The sequence below is a fragment of the Sciurus vulgaris genome (genome assembly GCF_902686455.1).
Source record: "Sciurus vulgaris genome assembly, chromosome: 3".
NCBI classification, from domain to species: domain Eukaryota; kingdom Metazoa; phylum Chordata; class Mammalia; order Rodentia; family Sciuridae; genus Sciurus; species Sciurus vulgaris.
In genome coordinates this window covers 152,072,619-152,093,632 of record NC_136463.1, presented here as the reverse complement: position 1 = coordinate 152,093,632, position 21,014 = coordinate 152,072,619, and the positions used below count along the sequence as shown (strand labels likewise).

The 21,014-nt window shown below is 37.9% G+C and overlaps 1 protein-coding gene across 3 annotated transcripts in view; it reads left to right on the top strand.

The window, feature by feature from the left end:
- The window catches only part of SATB2 (SATB homeobox 2), a 175,204-nt gene that overhangs the window by 129,558 nt on the left and 24,632 nt on the right, over positions 1-21,014 (top strand). For all 3 annotated transcript variants that reach the window (XM_079135527.1, XM_079135525.1, XM_079135526.1), the window contains one exon: positions 9,872-10,069. In XM_079135527.1, coding sequence (XP_078991653.1) covers positions 9,872-10,069 — 198 coding nt within the window. The remainder of the gene's footprint in view (positions 1-9,871; positions 10,070-21,014) is intronic.

The following is a 21,014-nucleotide window of genomic DNA, read 5'->3' as shown; positions in this document are numbered from 1 at the left end:
ACCCAGGGTCTCATGTATGCTAAGCATGAATTAACCCAAGCACCAACCACTGGAATTTTCATAGGGATTATTACATTAGATCTATAATAACTTGGGACTATGAACAAATTTTAGAATTGTTTTTCTTAGCTCTATGAAGAATGTCATTGGAATTTTGATAAAGATTACATTAAGGGGACTGGGGATATGGCTCAGTTGGTAGAGTGCTTGCCTAGCATGCACAAGGCCCTGAGTTCAATCCCTAGCACCACCGGGAAAAAAAAAAAAAAAAAAAGATTGCATTAAATCTGTTTCTTGCTTTGGGTAGTATATGCGTTTTAACAATATTATAATTCTTTTGTGTGTGTGTGTGTGGCTTTTTATGTAGAAGAGTGAATTTATGAAGCATGGCTGCCCAGATCTCTATGGTACAGAGTGACAGGAAGTAGAGGTCATGGGATGCCAACTATAAGATGAGTTGGTGGTGTCATTCTCACTCCACATAAGTTCATTTTGCCATTCATCTTCATCATGTAGGGCAGGTGGCCTTGCCTGAGTTGCTGCCCTTCCTATTGGGCAAGCTGCTTTGGAATACAATCCTCTGACAGCCTATCAAGCTCTCTCTACTCTCGTCAACTGGGGCACTTACATAACAATTCAGAGCTGTTTGCCAAATTTAAATTTTAAAAAATTAATATGTTTACATGAAAATTGTTATTCTCAGTAAAGCAATTTCTTAAAATGCCAAATGTTACAACAAGGGAGTGGTCAATGTAATGATGCCTAAGCATCAAGATGGGACCCTCATTCTTCCCTCCCTTAAAACTCCCTTAAAAGCATAATTTTAAGGGATTAGAATCTATTGAAGGATTATCAGAAATTCACACAGAATTTCAGTTTTGGTATCAGCCTCATTATGAAGAATAGGGTTCTTTTTACCACCCTAACTTTAATTGTGTTGCCATCTCATTCCCTGAAACTAGCATTATGGGAGTGATTGACTGGGTATCAATGAAGATTAATCACAGAATTCATATGCAATTTCTTTAAAGCACTGGTGATGGAAACTAGGGAATGTAGCTCTACCACTGAACTACATTCCCAACCCTTTCTGTTTTCATTTTGAGACAAGTTCTTACCAAGTCACCCAGGCTGGCTCCTAACTTGTATCCTCCTTCCTTAACTCCATGAATTGCTGGATTTACAGACCTTTCCTCTTATCTCAGACTTACATGCAGTTCTTAAAATGTCAAATTCCTCGAACCCATTGCTAAAGTCTTTTTCCTGGTTCTAAGCTCATTTTTACGGCAGAGATCTCTATTTGGATTTTTTGCCGGTTCATGGAACCTTTGAAGCAAATTCAGTTTTCATATTAAAGGCACCTCTCCAAACTCTCACCAACCCTCTTGGGAAGACATTGAGTTAAACTGTGGTCCTTATGATGGAGAATCTGGTGCTTATGAAGAGTTCCTACCATTTTGCTGAAGAGACTACTAAATCATTTTATTTTATAGAACCAAGAGGAGGGTAAGACAAGCCAAGGGCCTAGGATGCCCGATGCAAGGATCACACCCTTGCAGAGCCACACCCTTCAGATCCTAGTTGCTTGCTTATCTCACTCTATTCCTAACTCTGATTTTTCAAAAAAGTCTTACTCATGGCCTTCACCCCCTCCTACCTCCACCTAGGGCTATGATAAGTTCTTGAGGAAGTTTGCACAGTATATACTGCTCTGTGACAGGCCTGCTGGAAATGACCTGAACTGAGAGGGAATGGAAACATTTTAAGTGTTTTCTGCTTGATATTTTAGCCTAGCACATTTTTCTGTTAATGTGTGTAGTGATTAGGTGGCATATAAGATTGCACATTTATTCCTTTTTTTTGACAGATATGAATGACTTTTTCAGGTGTGTGTGCACACATATATAAATGTACGCATGTGTACATATTTATATATGTAAGGCATGCTAAATCTCTATAGTATTGTATAGTTGTGTACACACCATGTAGCTATGATGAGGAAGGCAACAGAATTTTATGTAATCCCCTCTTAACCTGAGCATCTATAACAGAGGTTAAAGAGTTGTCCTGAAATAAAATTTTTATTAGTCCCAATTTCAGACTCAATCTTTACAAACACATCCATAGAAATGTGAGAGACATGCCTAAGGTAGCCCAAAGACAGCTGCAAATCAGTTCCCATGAAAATACAGTTTAGCTCTTAGTACACAATTTTGGAAAATAAAAAAGAAAGGAGCAGATCATTTTTACTTACCACATTCAAGGAATAACCTTGAACTGTAACCAAATGCGCAGCACATACCTTTTTTCAGGTTTCAGTGACCTCCTCATTGGGGATTCACTGAAGCCCTTGACAAGTCTCCCTATACTTAGCCTCTTATCTATTTCAGTCTTCTTGATTAGGTTATCTTGAATCATTAGAGGGTTTATTTGTTTTAATAGACACTTATTGGATTCATGAAAAGAGAATTCGGTGACTAAGAAACAAGAGCTGAATATTATCTGGCTCATTTCACACTTCAGAAGAATCTCAACCAGCTGAAGAGAAATCCTTTCACAGTTACAAAAGTTTGTTTGGGGACTTTATGTGCTTCCATTGAGAAAGCGAACTGTCTGTGGTTAATAATATGAATTTTCTTTTAAGACACTCAGAAAACATTTCCTTTTGGTTACATATGCTGACATTTTCTGTATTGAAGATGTGGGTGAGGAAATGGCCTTTTCCATTTCTGCTGAGAGAAACCTCCTGAGGAATTGTTCATTTGCTGACTTATTCATTCACTGGAGTTCCTCGAGGGGAAGAGGGTGTGCTGCTTACTATTAATGAGAATCCACTCTTCAGCTCTGTGTTAGGCACATCCAGGGGAACAGTTGGCACTGTGACAGGGTCCCACCTTTGAGGAACATACAGCCTTACCCAATAGAGACAGTTATTTTTTGGAAATCAAAGTAAGCTATGAATTTGTGTTTAATGTTGGTTTGTATTTATTCTGAAATATTAAAACTAAAAAATTAGTTAAACATAAAACTTTTTTTTTTTTAAAGGAAAAGACAAAAGGAATAGGAGAAGTTAGAGTGATCAACTGTGTTGTGGCAAAATAAAGAGCTTTGTATATAGTGACATTTCAGCACCATGGACAGGAACCCCACTCTTCTCATCTGTTGTCCCCCCACCCACACAGTCAGTACCATTTAAACATAAGATTTAGAACTAGGCTTCAAACTCATCTGATAATTTTCAAACTCAAATTAGGCTGTTGTTTTGTAATTGACTTCCCTGGTCATTTGAACATTCTCAGCCTTTGGGTACATTGTTTGGAGCATTGAAAACCTTTAAAAAATTGTATAAAAAAATACTGCCATTCCCATTGATTTTCAATGCAAGGGAGCTTTAAAATTACTACATGTTCAACAACAGCAACACACACACACACACACACACACACACACAGAGAGAGAGAGAGAGAGAGAAAAGATAATGATTAAGATGAGAACAGTTTTTAAAAAATGATCAATATAGTTTCATGCTTATGATTTCTGCTATTTTTAGAATAAAAACTCCTAGAGGATGAGATTTATGAAATATGTACTTTACCACTACCAGGCCATTATGGGTCCTGGTTAATACCCAGCAACACTATTTGATTGTGAAAAAAAAGAAGAGATATCTAGACTAGGATAAGTGGTATTCTTGACTTCAGCATTGTATTTTCCCCAAGGACTTTTTGTTATAAGGAAAGAAAGCAGAAGAGGGAAAGAAAGAAGAGTTAATTCTTTGTCATGTCAATTAAAATGCCATTAGTGACTCCTAGGGCTTGTTAGATTAAGATGAAATTTCTTTGTATGGTATTCTTTACAATTGACCTCTATCTTCATTTCTAATCTGTGCTTTGACCTCTCAGAGTTGCTTCTGATTCCCTGGGTATGATAATTTTTCATGGTTTTGCTTTACCTGATAGCTTTATCTCTGTCATGTGTTTTTAATCACTCCCTTTCCCCATGTGATAAAATCCGTCTTTATCTCTCAAGGTTCACTTTTGATGTCATTTTCTCAATGACGGCACTCATTGAGAATTTCCTCAGCAACTTCATGGTCATAATTATTCACTTTGTCAGTGATTTCCACTAACCTTTTAGGCAAAACATAGCAATGACAGTTAAATTATATATATATATATAATTTATTTATATATATAATATAAATTATAATAAATTATATAAATAAATATATATATAAATTTATATATATATTCCACCAGACATGTTGTATGGCATACAGGCAGTGAGTGCTTAGCAGATCATAAGCTAAATTCATGTTCTGAGAGTTCTCACTGTTTGTAATTTCTACAAGGGGTAGTGTTGGATCACCCCATTTTCCTCATCATGTCCATACATTAGAGATGGGGATGCAGACCTTAGAACATCAGCAGTGTTGCTTCTGGAAATTATTGCCCTCTTATAACAATAACTCTGAATTTGAGGCCACAAACATTCATAAACATAGGCTAGTTCCTATGTGCTTTGGTAATTTCAAATTCAGTCAAATGATCATGTGTAGGGAAACTACTATGTGCAAGGAAACATACTCTGAAAATGCTAAAAAAGCAACCTTTGTCCTCCACTCTTGTCCGGAAGCTGACTTTTCTGATGGAGATGAAGACAGGCCTACCCCTACCAGTAATAATTATCAAATTGTGAGAGTACACAACATTAGGGTCATGCAGGATTGAAGAACCAATTCTCAAAGGAGGTCAGGTGAGTCCACAATAGCTGGGTCTTGAAGTACAGCATCTCATGGGATCAGAGTTTTTGGTGTGAGACAATCCAGCCAAGGCAGTAACATGGAAAAAGCATGGAGATGGGAATGTTCCAAGCATCTCCAAGGAGTGTGAGTAATTTGCAGTGGCTGGGTCAACAGGGGAACTAATGGGGATGAGGTCATGAAGAAAACAGGAGCAAGTGGTTCTTATTGTTGCCTCCTCTAATTCTCTTGGACTGTGAACTAGAGGGTGCCTTTTTATGGAACTTGCTAATGGTGACCAGTTTACTAAAAGATAAACTATCAAGTTATGATTCATCTCCAAAAGAAATTAATGGCACATTTATTCAAGTAGTAAGGAGACCTAATACATTTACAACATGATTTGCTTTGTAAATTTATATTGGTATTCAACTTTTCAGGAACATGTGGCTCATAAACAAACTGTACCTTGATTGGTAGAGTGTCGCCTCACCTGTGCAGTTGGAAAGGGAGGTCAGGGTTGGTTTTTCTAGTGAGGGAAATATATTTGTTTAAGAGGCTGATGAGATGGCTAAAATGAGATGTTAATAAATACTATTTGCTTATGCACAGAATGGTCAGGAACTCTTTAACCATCGGTGGCAAGGAAGTACTCTTTTATGTTCCTTTTCTTGGTTCAGGTATTGAAACTTTTATCTTCAATTTTAAAAAAAGTTTTAATCATGAATTTCTTGGCATAATTTTACTTAGGCTCTATGTATATTTTTCTGTATAACTTCTGGGTAGCCTCTGTATTTTAAAACTCTTTTTGTTTTGAACTGAGTTCAGATTCATAGAAATGTTGCAAAAATAGCACAGAAGGGATAACTGCCTAGTACTGTATATCCCTTACCTAGCTTCTCCCAGTGTTGACACCTTATGTCACAATAGTACAATTATTGATAATAATGAAGCTATCAAAACTAGGACATTAACATGGTTTCAATACTGTTAACAAAACCAAAACCTTATTCTTGTTTTCCTACTAACAAACATCCAGGAACCTGTCCAGGAACCACATTGCATTTAATTGTTCATCCTCCTTATTTTTCTTTAGTCCACAACTGTTCCTAAGTCTTTCCTTTCCTTTCATGACCATGCTGATTTTGAAGAATACTGTAGATTATTTTGTCAAACAACTCTTAATTTGTGTTTGTCTGATTTTTCTCAAAATGAATGAGGTCAGACTGCTTCGAAAATCATATTGTGTCCTTTGAAGTACATTGTATCCTGAGTGCATTGTATTGCGGAGATCATGGTATCAATGTATGATCATTAGTAATGCTGATCTTGACCAATTGGCCAAGGTGGTTTCATCTTTGTACTTTTATCCCTGATTGCTAATCACTATTGGCTACTTATTTCACATAGTGAGGTAACAGATCATGGAAAGCAGAACTGGAGGACAACTTAGAGGTCATCTTTTGTGAGTCCCTGCTTTTATAGTTGAGCACCCAGAAGCTCCAACAGGGTAACCACTAACTTTAAGCCTATCTAATTATTTAATGACATAGCAGGAACCTAGTTCTCATGGCTCCAAGTTTAATGCCGTCTGCATTTCCTAGCTGTGCTCAAACACTTGTAGCTCACTTTAGTCCTAGTTTTACCAAACTTTAAAAGCTAAACTAACCATATGAATACTCATCTAACCTCTGGTCAAAATTTATAAGCAGACAAAGAGAGAAACCACAGACACACATAGTTCATGGTGCCACTCACAGAGTTGGCCACGGCTGGAAATCAGCATTTCTGCATCAGCATTTCTGAAATGAAAATAATTCTCCTGGAATGCTCCACATAACACACAGGGAACAACAACAAAAAACCTACTTGAGAGTTTTAACAGAAAAAGGAGATTTGTTTATTAATAATTCATGAGTTCCCATTGAACATGCACGACAGAAACAGTGCTATTCAATAGAGAATACTGTCATCTGTCACTGTTTTATTTGACATTTACACTTTTTTTTTTTTGCCTGATACTGCAGAACTTTCTTGGATGGCATGCAAAAATTATATAAATGAAAAAAATCCCAAAGTGGGGACCCTTTATCTCTTCTGTGATGGGTTCACTCACAATTTACACACGGGTGTTCATTGGAACAGCATGATGCTTCCTCACACGTTCATTAGCCACCAAACAAGCTAATAAGACACCCTATTGAGAAAACAGAGATAAGCATCCCAAATGAGCTGGTGGAAGGATCATGTGAATAGGAAGATGGTGGGTGTGAGGGGAAGTGAGGTAGAATAGATTTCCTGAAGATACATATACAGATACATGGAGTGGGCAAATGAGTCAGTGAAAGGAAATCATGGCTGTTGTGAAGAAAACTGACAAAAAAATAAAACGCCATTTCAGATACAAAATAAATATTCATAGATGGCCTCCCAGGGGCCTGCTGATGGGGAATACAGCATTCAGGAGAAGAGCAAGTTAGAGTTAGGAGCACCTTGTGATGTTGTGCTACTGTAAGGCTCTCAACAGTCTTTCTGCTCCGTAGGTTAGTTATTATTTATAAAAATCACAGAACCAGCTGATACATTCATAAGCTAATTATTGAAGCAGCTGGGTACACATGGTGCAATATGTCCAAGGCTGTGAAGTAGCACAGATTTCTTAGGGCCTGCTGTGGTGGGGGTGTGCCGTTGAAGGCTCCATCCCTTAATCTGATCAGCCAAGCAAACACTTTGTGGGGAAACTAGATTAATAACCCTCTAAATACCATGAATGTGCTTCATCTTCAAAACCGGGTTCCCTTAAACATGCTATTAGCTCAGCTCCATCAGGGATTTGGGGAAGTTCTCTGGTACCCTAAGAACAGGGTCTTGTTGCCTCCTTCCCTCTGCCAGAAATTAATTTGGTTTGCTTATGTCTGCACACATGATCACACTTGTGTCTAATCCACTCCCTAATAGCTTCAAGGTCAAGACCTTGCATGTCAGTGGGCAAATTGAGCACTACACTTCTTAAAGACTGATGGCAGACAGCACATAGTCCATAACGAGGCCTGGAGTGTTGTTCTAAGTGATTGTAATGAGTGCAGATTATAACAGTGCATATAAATCAAACATGGCAATGAACGTTGTGTGAGACATTCCAAGTGTCATAAGTGGAGATACCACTCAGCTGTCACCTGTCTCCTTTCAAGCTGCGACTTCCCACAATGCAATTCATTCCTCCAGGGGAACAGCAGGTGCTGTCTTCCTTAAGGTCTGGCTATCTCAGAACTTCATCTTTTAACAGATGTAGGTTTTTGTTTTTATTTTCCATTCAATGATTGGTCTCCATGCTCTTGCTTCCCCTGGGAGATGTTAAACATACCTGTTTGAAACATTTGAAAGAGTTCAGTTGGAGACTTATTCAGATCTGTGAAAAGACAGAGACATAGGAGCTTATTTTTTTCTACAGATGGTTTATTTTTCATTTCAAGAATTCTTTCCTTTGTATGAAGAAACCCTTGAGGAAACACTTTGGGACCAGGAGATTTTTTTTTTTAATATCATTTATTTTCTGGTAGGGATAAGAATTTCTTCATTTTTCATTCTCATGGCACCTTGAAAATTAACCATTACCTGTCTCTTAATTGAATCGGGAAAATATTGTATGAAAATACTTGGAAAAATATTTCCAAGCAAATGATAAGATATCTTGTTTTCATTCTTCCTAACCCTCTAACTCTCCCAAGCTCCCAGTTTATTGCAAGAAAAGATCAGGTCTGCGCAAATGTGGCCTCTCACTTGTAAAAACAAGGCAGTGTTGTGTTACAGATTAGTTTATAAATCCCCAGTGGCTTCACAGTTCAGTGCCTACAGCTGCTGCAGATGGGCCTGGGTTTTTGTCTCTTCGCGGTGCTGCAGCCGGCAGTTGAAGGAGAAAATGGAATGATCAGGTTATTAACATGGAGGCCGCGAGGAAGAGGCTGCACAATGAGAACAGCTGGTGTTGCTGTCTTGGCTGATGCAGCGGAGATAATCAAATCTTGCCTTTTTTTGGGTAAAGGCAGAAGACACAGTGGAGAGTTAGACAAACAACAGCTTATGATATTATATGGGTTTTTTATGATGCGTGTCAGGAACTTTCATTGGCTTACAAATTATGATATAGAATTTGTTGAGGTTTGGGATTTATTTTTCACAAAATCAGTTGTGTTTATTTATGCACCTTTTCAGAAAAATTTTTACTCTTGCAAGAGGCATGATATGGGATAGTTCCTGTTTTCCAAATTAGCAATGTAGCTTAGAAATGATGGGTTAGAAAGCTACTGGGTAAAATATTTTGACATGAGTCAGTGAGCGATGTTGACAGCATCCTCTGTATTATTTTCATATAATCCATCAGTATTTGCATTGCATTTTCTTTCTCATGCAGTTGCAAGAGAGAGAACATCCGGATGCCAGAGTTGGGAGGCAGACATTTGCAGGTGTGACCTGACCAACTGCCTACCTTCCTGCAGGTGTGACTGTGGCAGGAAGATGATGGTTAAGAGGGTCTAGAACCCAAGGCATTCAGAGATTGAGCAAATGGCAAATGAACATTGTTTTTTTCATTCTAGCTAGGGCTATTGTTTCTTATGCAGAGTTGCTATTGATTGTAAGAATATTTCTTCCCTAGACCATTCAGTGCTATTTACATGTAGACTTTTTTTTTTCTTCTTTTGAATTTGTCATCTTATGATACATATTTGTTCATCTTCATTCTTTTCTTAGAATGCTAGTTTTTTCTGGAATTCTGGTAAATTTGGTAATTTGCAAAAGTTGTACTTGACCAATATAAGTTACTTATTTTGAGAATTGGATAACTGTAATCTTGCTTGAGGACCTAGAAAGTTCTTTCTATTTGAGACTGTAATCAAGGATATATTCTAGAGGAAGTGTGATAAGCCCCAAGAGTGAAGACTCTTAGGCATGGGTGTAACTTTGTGGACATTGGTTAGTTTTTGGAATCGGACTTTTTCAGTATCTCCCCAGGTTGGTGGGAGCAATTTTGACAGCAACACATGATGAGGTGGGATGGTGCTTATCTCAAGTCCAGGCCCATTCAGCTGCTCTCCACTCTGCAGACTAACTCAGGTGGCCTCCTCTCTCTAGGGCTGGCTCTGTGAACTGCTCCGCTGGAAGGAGAACCCAAGCCCAGAAAACCGTACCCTCTGGGAGAACCTGTGTACTATCCGTCGCTTCCTGAACCTTCCCCAGCATGAGAGAGATGTGATCTACGAAGAGGAGTCTCGGCATCACCACAGTGAGCGCATGCAGCATGTGGTCCAGCTCCCACCTGAGCCGGTGCAGGTCAGCATCCCACCCCTGCCCCCATTCCCTGACTTCCTGTGCCTACCCCAACTGCCAGTGGTCGGTGGTGTACATACCAACTCCTGTGGGATGGTGACTTGTGCCACATCCCCAAGGACAATGGCACTGCATGTATGTATGTGTGTGTGTGTGTGTGTGTGTGTGTGTGCATGCACACAGAGAAAAATGACCAAGAAGTCTAATGCAAAGACAGCTGTTTCCCTGAGAGCTCATTCCTTGTGAGGTTGTGAAGCCCCAGCACTCGTGGAGAATTAAGTCTCCCAACCAGAAAACATACTCTCCATCAGTTTTTTTTTTTTTTTCCTTCTTAAAAAGAAAGAAGGAGTTTTAATCCAAATTCCCCATGAAACATTTGGTAAAGGTGAGATCATAGCCATATGACCAAGGAATACCTTTGAACTCAACTGAACCTTTTTTGAGAGAAACTGTGACAGATTTTTAGAATTTTAAGATGAGTTTTTGCTGTCTTTGGTTCCTCTTTTAGAAATCTACCTTCTTTTGGGTAGCATGTTCTGTTGGCTTAGTTTTTGTTCTTATTAAAACAAATAATATTTCTTTCTGAAATTAACTGAGTTTATTGACTTAGTTATCTAAAATCAGTTATTTTCAAGAAGTATTATCTACAGTTTCTGTGATGAGACTCCCTAGAATTTTGGTCATGAATGGGTTCAGTTCTGCTGCCTAGTAACATCAGACCCTGTGCCACTGCACAGGACCATTATGGCCTCTTTCTGAATTTCCTGTGTACAAAGGGAAAGCTGAGGCAAGAGTTCAAACATGTGGACCAGGTGAACTCACATACACCTGTAATCCCATCAACTTGAGGCCAGGGCAAGAGGATAGCAAGTTCAAAGCCCACCTCAGCAACTTTGTCAGGTTCTAAGCAACTTAACAAGATCCTTTCTCAAAATAAATAAATAAAAACAGCTGGGGAAAATGTGGTATATATACACATTACCCAGTCAAAAAGAAGAATGAAATTATGCCTTTTGTTGGTAAATGAATGGAACTGAAGACTATCATGCTAAGTGAAATAAGTCAATCCCAAAAAACCAAAGACCAAATGTTCTCTCTGATATGTGGATGCTAACAGACAATAAGTGGGGAAGGGAAGAATAGAAGTTCATTGAATTAGATAAAGGGTAATGAAGGGAAGGGTATGGGAATAGGAAAGACAGTAGGATGAGTTGGTCATAACTTTGCTATTCATACATGAATATATGACCAGTTAAACTCCACATTATGTACAACCACAAGAATGGGATCCTAATTAAAGAAGTTATACTCCATGTATGTATAATATGTCAAAATACACTCTACTGTCATGTATATCTAAAAAGAACAACAACCAAAAAAAGGGCTGGGGATGTGGCTCAGTGGTTAAGTGCCCCTGGGTTCAATACCCACCATCAAAGAAAAGAAAAGAAAAAAAGCGTATAAATGTGTGAAGAATGGAAAAGAAGATGGGAATTAAGGACAGGTACACTATGGTTTCTTGATAAAGAAGTAATAAGAGAGAGGCAGCAAAGGATGTGGTAAAATAAACCCTGAGGCATCTGTGTCCCTTCCCTTGGCTCCATCCACACATGCCTGGGGGAGAAGCCAGAAGTTAACGGTTCATCAGGTCACTTTTCATCCAAATATTGACATCTCAGTCAATGCTTTCATACCATCATTGGTCAGTTTCCAAGGCCAAGTTCATAGAATGAATTGCCCGAACAGTTAGGCTGACGGATTCATCTGGGTGCTCTCTTGCAGTGTCTGCAGTGAATACAGGATGGGTGGATGATCAGGGTGCCAGTTAGTGAGTGGCAGTCACTCACCCCCAGGAGGCTGAGCCACAGACTTACTCTTCAGGACCCAGCCTCCCCCTTTCCTGTCTTAGTCCTTTCCTGGCTGGGGCCTCATCCAAACACCAAGGCACCTCCCCACAGATAATTAGACCAACATACTGAGTCACATAGAGTAGAGGTTTTCTGACTTTGAAATTTTAACTTTTAAAATTAAAAAGGGCCCAATATTTTAGGAAATAAATTTATTTGAAAAACTCAGTGGAAGTTCCCATTTATTATTGGTATTATTTCATAAAACAATTCTCTTCTGTGTGGGCCTTGTGTGTAGAGAGCTGAAAGGATGTCCAGCTTACAGTTAATTGCCTTACAATTGACTAGTTTGAGTGAAGTATCTAAGAAGCAGACAGCCAATTGATTTATGAGTTTTATTATCTTTTATGTTAGTATGTCAGAATTAGATACTGTTCTGACAACATTTAGTGGGTAAACAAGAATCAGTCTATAATTTTCCATTTCAGTTTTCAGCACTTCGTGGCTATTAACATTAACTTCTGATATCACTAAGGGAAATTCATTTATTTTGGGAAAGTTTATACCTATCACTCAGATATTAGCTAAAGAGTTTACAAATAAGGTAATTTCCTATACATTGAAAATAATACCCTAGCCATTGACCTTGACCCTATCATTTTTTTAGTACATCACTTTTTTTGTTTTATACATGGTGTGCTGTCTATGACTGACAACTGCTTTGCTGAATTTATATTTGTCAGCAAAATGCAAAGCTGTGAATTAATTATTTATTACAGTTATAATATGAAAAAAGTAAAGAAAAGTAACTGAAACCAGCCATCATAATTCCTAAGACTGGAGAATTTAGCTGGCATAGCCTCTGTGACTTGGGGAGGACTGTGTTGAAAGATACCAAGTCCCTAACAAAAGTCTGTAATTGTCCAAAAGCCAAGTCAGTGGACTCATTGGAATTCACTTGTGCTCTTTATAACAGCTAGGATTTTAGGGATATATATTTGCTTACATGTTTTAGAAATTTTAAAATTCATATGTAGGATGATATTATTTTGGCAATGCAGTATTTTATAATTAGGTGGAGAATGTGCCATCACTAAATTGTGAAGAATGAGTGAACTGGTGATGATCAAGAGCTTCTCACATATGCAGCATAGTAAAATGTAGAGATGTCCTCCCCACTGGTCATGGAAAAGTGCCATTTACATTTCTGTATTTAATTCAGGTACACTAGTCCCTGATTTTTCCTAAGTGGAGAAGATACAAGGCAGTGTTTGTGCAAAAGGACTCACTGGGTTAATCTGTTGTATTAGGGCCCCACAGATGGACTTGATCAAATAAGGAGCTTCCTGTCACCTTTCTCGTTTGTGCTTTCAGTGATGCTGACAAGTTCTTTAGAGTCACAGCCTCTCTCCTCACAGATAAGGGGAAAGTTTTCTTGCCAATGGTGTACAGATAGAGTTTACAAATGGACAGTCTGCTAATTGTCAGCACCTATGTTTATTTTAAGCCCATGAAAGTCTGAAAATTGTAAATCCATGTTTAAAAGTCAGGAAATTTAACATAAAATTCAGAAAACTTAAAGATCTGACCCAGAGACTTAGAGTGCCCCATGGCGGGAGCTCTGCTCTTTGTCTTGGGAACCCACTCACATCCTGCTGTCCACATCCCTGTTACCTGCACTCTGTGCATGTGTGCATACAGCCCATCCACTCTGTTCCTTCAGGCTTTGCAGCTATAGTGTCACTTTGCCCCTGTGAGGTCATCTGGCCTCTGTGGTTCCAGCCCCGTATCTGAAGTTACCACACCAAAGCTACAAGTGCCTTTGCTCAGGCCTCTGATTTTTTTGATGATGGATATTACATATCGTTTATTTTTATAATCCTAACACCTGACACAACCCTTTGCGTACTTACCAACAAATGTATGTTTGATTGAATTTCACTTCAAAAATGAGGCAGGGTTGCAGTTGAGACCATGATGAGTGTGAGACCAACAAGGAGTATTGTGAGCCCCAGAAACTTGACTATCTTTGAAGAGTGAGATGGTTCCTCCTTGGGAATCCAGTCTCTTTAGGGGAGCTTTCATGTCATATTGAATTATCTGGCATCTCTAGGTTTCTTTTTGGAATTGCAAGTCTTCAGAAGCCCTATTTAAGTATTTGTGAGAAGAAGCCGGCCTTCTGGCCTTTGAACACGTTTCGTTAACTGAATCCATTCATATCTTTGGATGCACAGTAAGGGCAGTGCTGCCCCTAGGGGGTAAAAAATGGTTCTTAGGAAGCATAAAAATCTTAGATTTACAGTGGTTTGTGGTTCTCCAAAGGGATGCAATACATAAAGAGATATTCAGTATTATCTCTGGCATTAAAATTTTATGAAGTGGGGAAATGATTGGGAACAAAATACTTTAAAAAGCCTCCTTGGGGAATTGATAATGGGGAAGAAAGTTGAAAAATACTAACCTACATTAGGTCTCTAGTCCAAGTATAGCCAGCACAAAGATCAACAGAGGTGAGACATGGTGAGGCAAACCAAGCCAAACCAAAACATTCCATGAAAAAGATGAAATAAATTCTATTTTTTGCCATAAAAGATTGGGGAAAAATTATTTTTTGTGGTTGTAATGAATTTCCACCTTCTGGTTATTATGACCTGAGGCCCTATAGTGAAGGATATCCTCCCATAGAATCAAAAAGTAGTTAGGTCAGGGTATTCATTATTACCAACTCCATTTTACAATTGGAAAAACCAGAGCAGTCATTGAAGCTTGCCTGAAGCCAGGATCACCAGCGGAATGAAACACAGGCGTTTCTGGCATCCAGTCTTCCTCTGACCACACTTCCCTCCCGAATGCATTAGAGAAGAAAGGACATCTCTCAGACTGTGACTAGGTCTCTGAGTGGGGTTGATTAGTGAGCATTTGCCAAATTGTTCAGGTCTGTGTAGTTCGTGCTTTTATTGCTTTATTGTATTTCCACCACAGGGTTTCCATGGGTTATTTTCTAAGTTCAGGAATTCTGAGCTTGCTGCTATGTGGTTTCCTGACAAGTACTTGTTTTAAAATTCCATGCCCTACATTGAGTAAGAATGTGAGACCTGGCGGGTGACAGCCAGACACCAGCATTATGCCTCTACTCATTTGGATTGCCGCTCACTCAGGGAATTTTCCGCATTTTCTGATCCACAGACTTCCTGTCATTGGTATCCACTAAAGGTTTTCACCTAGACATGATTTTGTCTACCATGGGATATTTGGCAGTTTCTGGAAACATTTTTGGTTACTATAATTTGAAAGGGCTACTAGGATCTACTAGATGGAGGCCAGGGATGTTGCCAAATATCCCACAATGCACAGGACAATCCCCCAAACAGGCTTCCCTGGCCTGAAGTGCCCATATTGCTTTAGTTGTGAAGCCCCAGAAACAGTGTAAGATGAAGAATCATGGTATCTCTGAGGCTGATTTTGAGGTTTCCCTTTACAAAATCTAGTAGTAATAATAGCAGTGGCAACTCTCCTTCTTCCTCCTCCTCTTCTTCCCTGGCAGCAACTGGTCTTTTGGAAAACCAGACTTTCTAAAATGTGAGATTTTTTAAACATTTTATCTTCTTCAGTCGTTGTGAAAAACCAAGAGAGTGATTATTTTTCTTGTCTACTTTCACAGATGAGAAACTAAAGTTACTTTCCCAAAGTGAGAACTTAAATTCACATCTGTTCACCTTTGGAGTCTTTGTGTGTGTGTATGTGTGTGTGCGTGTGTGTGTGTGTGTACTGGAAACAAGTTCTAAATGGCCACATTCAGCATTCCCCGAGCATTTACTATTAACTGCCTGATATTATACAGAACTGCTTACATATATCATTTATTTTTAATCATTATACTGAACAGTTATGGTTTTGTGAACTTTCATTTTGAGGGACATTTAATGTAGGGAACACTATATAACTTATCAGTATGATACCAAAATCGAAAGGAGTAAAATTTCTACTTTTCATCAAACTGCTTTTGCGGTTTTAAGATAACGTCAGAATGTGACTCTCCTTCCTAACACTTGGGGTTCTGCCTTTCAGCAACAAGTTTTCAGTCCTGCTTTCCTACTCTTACTTGTACAGACTAGATCTTGATTTATGAATCTGCTTCCAAAAGAACAGCTTCCAGGAAAATAAATAAATAACCTAATTAATTGATTAAGGATGTTTGCAAATTCTGTAATCAGGTTATTAGAATGTTTTTTTTCACCTTGGATTCATTCCAAACTCCTATTCAAAGCCTGCTGTTGGATTGTGGCTCCAGAGTTTTGAAACCCAACTCGAGTCCTGAGAAGAGATGCAAGAACCCTTGCCACTTCTAGTGAAATATTGCAGCAGTTGGGTACAAAGAAATTGGTCCTAACTTGGGAAAACTTGAGAAGTCACACTAACTTTTTTTTGTATTAATACTGTTATCCAGAATGCATTTATTCAACTTAAAAGTATTCTTGATTTATTTTTTACCAGTTCTTCAACATGGCTAATTTTTAAAAATGTGTTATTCAGGAACATAGTGAATCGGAAGTCATTTGTAATCTGTTCTTTTTATTCTAGACATTTCCATCTTGGGTTCACTTTCTTCCAGAATGTTATGGAATAGGTTTCTCTGACTGAAAATATCAGAACGATGAAGCAGATTATCAGTTTCTAGTCAATAATTAGGCTTACCTGTGTCTTTTCTGGACATTTAGGGAAAGTAGATCTGCCTACATTTTTTACATTTAAAGTTTCATACTTTTGTTTTCTCTTTATAAGACACAGAAATCTCAAATAAATTGAAAGTGACAGAACGTCATTAGAATCCAGGACTCTGAGAAGGTTCAGATTTCTCAAGCCTAGAACTAGGGATTCAGCAGCTACCGTTCATGGCTTTATCTTCTCCTTTGCCATCTTTAACATTAGAGCCTCTTCACCATGTCAACTTCTTCTCACTGTGAAACTTTTCTCCCAACCATCACCTCATTTGCTATTTATTGTACATCTTTGTCTATCATGTAACTTCTGTGTAATATTCATAGTTTCTCTAAATTTGATTCAGCCTCCTCAAAACCTTGGCCTGCCCTTGATTCCTGTTCAATCTCATGATCTTTCTCCAGTCCTTTATCAAGCCCAGTCTCTGTTGCCTACTCCATGTTTACCACTTAAAATTCATTTGAGAAGGAAATGACTGTCCAACTTATTGCCATGAAGGCAGGCTTTCTTTTTTTTTAATTTTTTAATTTGTTCTAATTTGTTGTACATGACAGTAGAATGCATTTATACATTTTGATAGATCATACATAAATGGAGTGTAATCTCATTTTTCTGATCATACATATTGTAGGATTTCTTGACACTGACTTTCCAACAAGTAGTCTGAATGCTTAATTTGAAAGGCATTGCATTTTAAAGGGAGAGCTTTGTTGGGCAAATATAGAACAATCTCATAAAAAAAGTAGAAAACCAACTGGCTATAGACCACTTACAGGTAACCTGTAAATGTTCTAACTTAGGGCCAGAAAGTTAGAGCCCCTTCAGGAGACTATGGCCACTGAAAACCTGGCCCCTGTCATGGTAGATGGTTGCAAGTATGATTAACAAGACTAGTATAAATTCATGTCAAGGGAGATTCATATGACCTTTTTAAAAAAAATATGAAGTTCTTTGGACACATAAATAGCAGGAAATCAATGCCCAAGGGTGATTTTAAGTTCTGTGTATATTTAAGGCATTATGCCTTTTTATTTCATTGTGATTTTTCTAACATCCATCATGTATTTCTGTAGTCACTGTGCTATAGATGTTGACACAAGCCTTAAATTTTTATGATAGTCTTTTTTGGGTCTACTTAGATTTTTTTCTTTGGAGTGGGCTCAATATTTTATTAGCCTTCTCATTTTAATAATTGGAGTGAAGATTTTTTGCTCTTCATGGGATCATTCTAGTGTCTTTGCCAAGAAGAGCTCCCCTTGAGTGGCTGAAACTTCATAACACACCACCTTCCCAAATTAAACATCCAGGATTAGCCCTGGTTGGAAGTAAAATGTCAAACAGCTGGGGTTCCACTTCTTTCAGTCTTCCTCCTCTGAAGGGAACAGAGGAAACTTAGTTTCTTGTTACTTGTGTTTCTTTAAATAATAGTCTAATTTTGATATTTTATATTTTGAGAGGCAGTATATTTGCAGCTACTCACCCTTTGGGTTATACACTCCTTGTTCTTTAGATCCTACATCTGAATAGAAGGCTCTTGGCCTAACACTGCCTCATAGGTAGAGGGAAGAATCAGGATTAGCTTATTATTTACATCAGTACCAATAGATCAAATTCCACACTGTCTAGTGCTCAGAAACCACAAAAATCACTAATATACACCATCATTTTAAAAATATTATTTGTTCCTTTTAGTTATACTTGACAGTAGAATGTACTGTGGCATATTATACATACTTGGAGTGTAACTTATTCTAATTAGGAACAGTATCTTTCTATATTAATAAAAGATTCCCTTTTTAAAAGTTTTGGGACAGCAAGGAACTCCTTACACATTTTCATATTCTTTTCTACTTGGTGATATTAAATAAAACCACATATAATACAAAACCTTTGGCATCTCAATCTCTTCTTGATGATTTTATAGGAAAAGAAGATTAAACACCATACTGAAAACACAGAGCACAATTGTCTTTTAAAAAATTGCCATGGAATTTTTTAGGGGACGTTCTTGCTATTGTTCTTTTGGTCAACTCCACATGGCTGTGCCTACCTACCTGCCTTTTCTCCTTCCCTTCCTTCTTTTCAATAATTGAAGGCACTCCTTTTTTATTTTATTTTTTCAACCTGGAAGAACAAAGGACAGTGGCTAATACATTTTGTGAAAGGACAAACATTAAATGTGAGCTTTGTGGAGCAATAAGAAAGAAAATAAATAGAGGCCAAGGTAAGAGGTGCCTTAGAATGTGGACTGCCTTCTCTCTTCACCCATGCAAAGCAGCAGTGGTGAGCCTAAACCAAAATGAGGTCACTTGCAGATACAGATGCGTCATCCTCATCAAGGACCTCCTCACGTTTCATCAGAGAGAAGGAAAGTGCATTCCTTGATGCTTCCATAGCTATCTGCCAAGCGTGGCTTTAGGAAAAGATGATTAAAATTGATCAATGAACCTGCTCTCAGTCCTCAAAGTAGAGACATGATTGAGAAGATTGATCATTTTTATTCTCACAGTTTTACTTGTTCATTGTTAGTATTTGTCCAGCTCCTTCTTGGTGCCAGGTATTATTCTAGGCATCACTTGTATAACAGTGAATGAAACAGAATTTCCCATGTATATTGAGTAATTTTCTCCTTTATTCAGAGTGCATTTTTAAACAGATTTCTGTTTTTCCCCTTCCTCCCTTGAATTAATCTAAAATTCAGACTATAACTTGGTAGAATCCATAGGTTCTATTTCTTCTCAGAGTCTAACCTTGGATGGCATCTCTTGGCTGCAATTTTTTTCTAGCTATTTCCAGAAGGAACTGGGTAATATATCTAAAATGTGTTGAATCTTTCAAAGATCTTTTTTTTTTAACAATACCTTAAAAAAAAATAATGGCTATTTGGAAGCACCAAAGCAAACAGACCTTCTGAATCTACTATTTAGAGCCCAAAGTGATTTGCATATTTCTGCAAGGGATTATATCTGTTGATTAATGATCAAGTAGCATTTTAAAAAGTTGTTTTGATAGAAAATAGATGGATAAGTAAGAGTGTCCACTTTATCTCTAATTTTTATCCTGATCACATAGAAATAGATTTCTTTTTCTTTTCTTTTTTTTTTTTTTTTTTTGTCTTATTTATATTCATCCTCTCTACCTAGAGTGATTTCTCCAAGTAGCAACCTTATTACCTGGCACTGGGTAAAGACTAATTCATTTTTGGTCCACCAACCAAACCACCTGGTTCATTGAGCATGCACTGACTTGAGCTTTGGTTCCTAGCAGGTGAGTTGTGTAAACTAGCCCCTCTTAAGAGTGAGCTGTTTGACAGAAAAGCACATACTCTTCTAGGACCATAGGAGTCTGCTTCACATTTCCTCCTTAAATTTTCTACCAGAGTACCTCTACTTCATAGGTAGTTGTGATTTAGAAGATATTCATGGTCTTTGCAGAAGAAACAGAAACACATATCTACAGAGAAGGGCAGTGGGTGAAGTGCAGACTGGTCAGTGTAGGGTCTTTATTTCACATACTTTGATTTGGGTGTAATCACTCAAGATCATAAAACTGGGAGATGATTGTGCTGGAAACAGCCGGAATGTAGCTTGGGAACTCAACCTTAGCTGATGAACTACCCACTAGGAATCTGATAAAACTGAAATAACATGATCCACAACTACCTGCTAATTCAGTCTGGATAGAACATTTGGACTGCCTGATTTTAAAATGTGTCAATAAAAGTTGAAGGTCCAAATAAAAATTACATTTCTTTTAGCCTCCCTTCTTTTCTTTTTAAATCTAAATGATATAAATTGTCAAAGATCTCATCCAAGTAGACTGAAACTGTAGCTTTGCTGGAACCAAGATGAAAAAGAGGGAAGTCCACTGTAGCTTCAGAAGACGAGGGTCACCCCTGGAATTAGAGCTCTGATATTGCAGAGGCCACTTAAAATTTCTGGAAATAGCAGTAATAATCCCCAAATTTATGGGAATTAAGTCAGATTTAAATGAGATGGCTTTTTGTATGTAAGCTCCTGAGAAATGTTAATAGAATCTGAGCATTATTAAGATTAATCTTAAGGATAAAGGGAATAATATTTATTCAAAAGAATCCAGAATTGAATCAAGGGTGGTATCAGCACATTTTTACAACAACAAGATCTGAGAGCATGCCTGACCTCTATTGTTGGCATGTTACACAATTGTTCGAGACAGATTGAGAGTCACAGAGTTGTTTTGCTTCATATGTCCTTTCTACATTTAAGAATCTTTTAAAAGCCATTATAAGTTATTTAAAAGTGAGAACTTCTCTTCTTTGTGCTGAGTAAAATCCCTCTATGTGGCATAATAAAATGCCACTGAGAAAGAAAAATGTTGGTTACTACTTTTTTGCCTTAAAT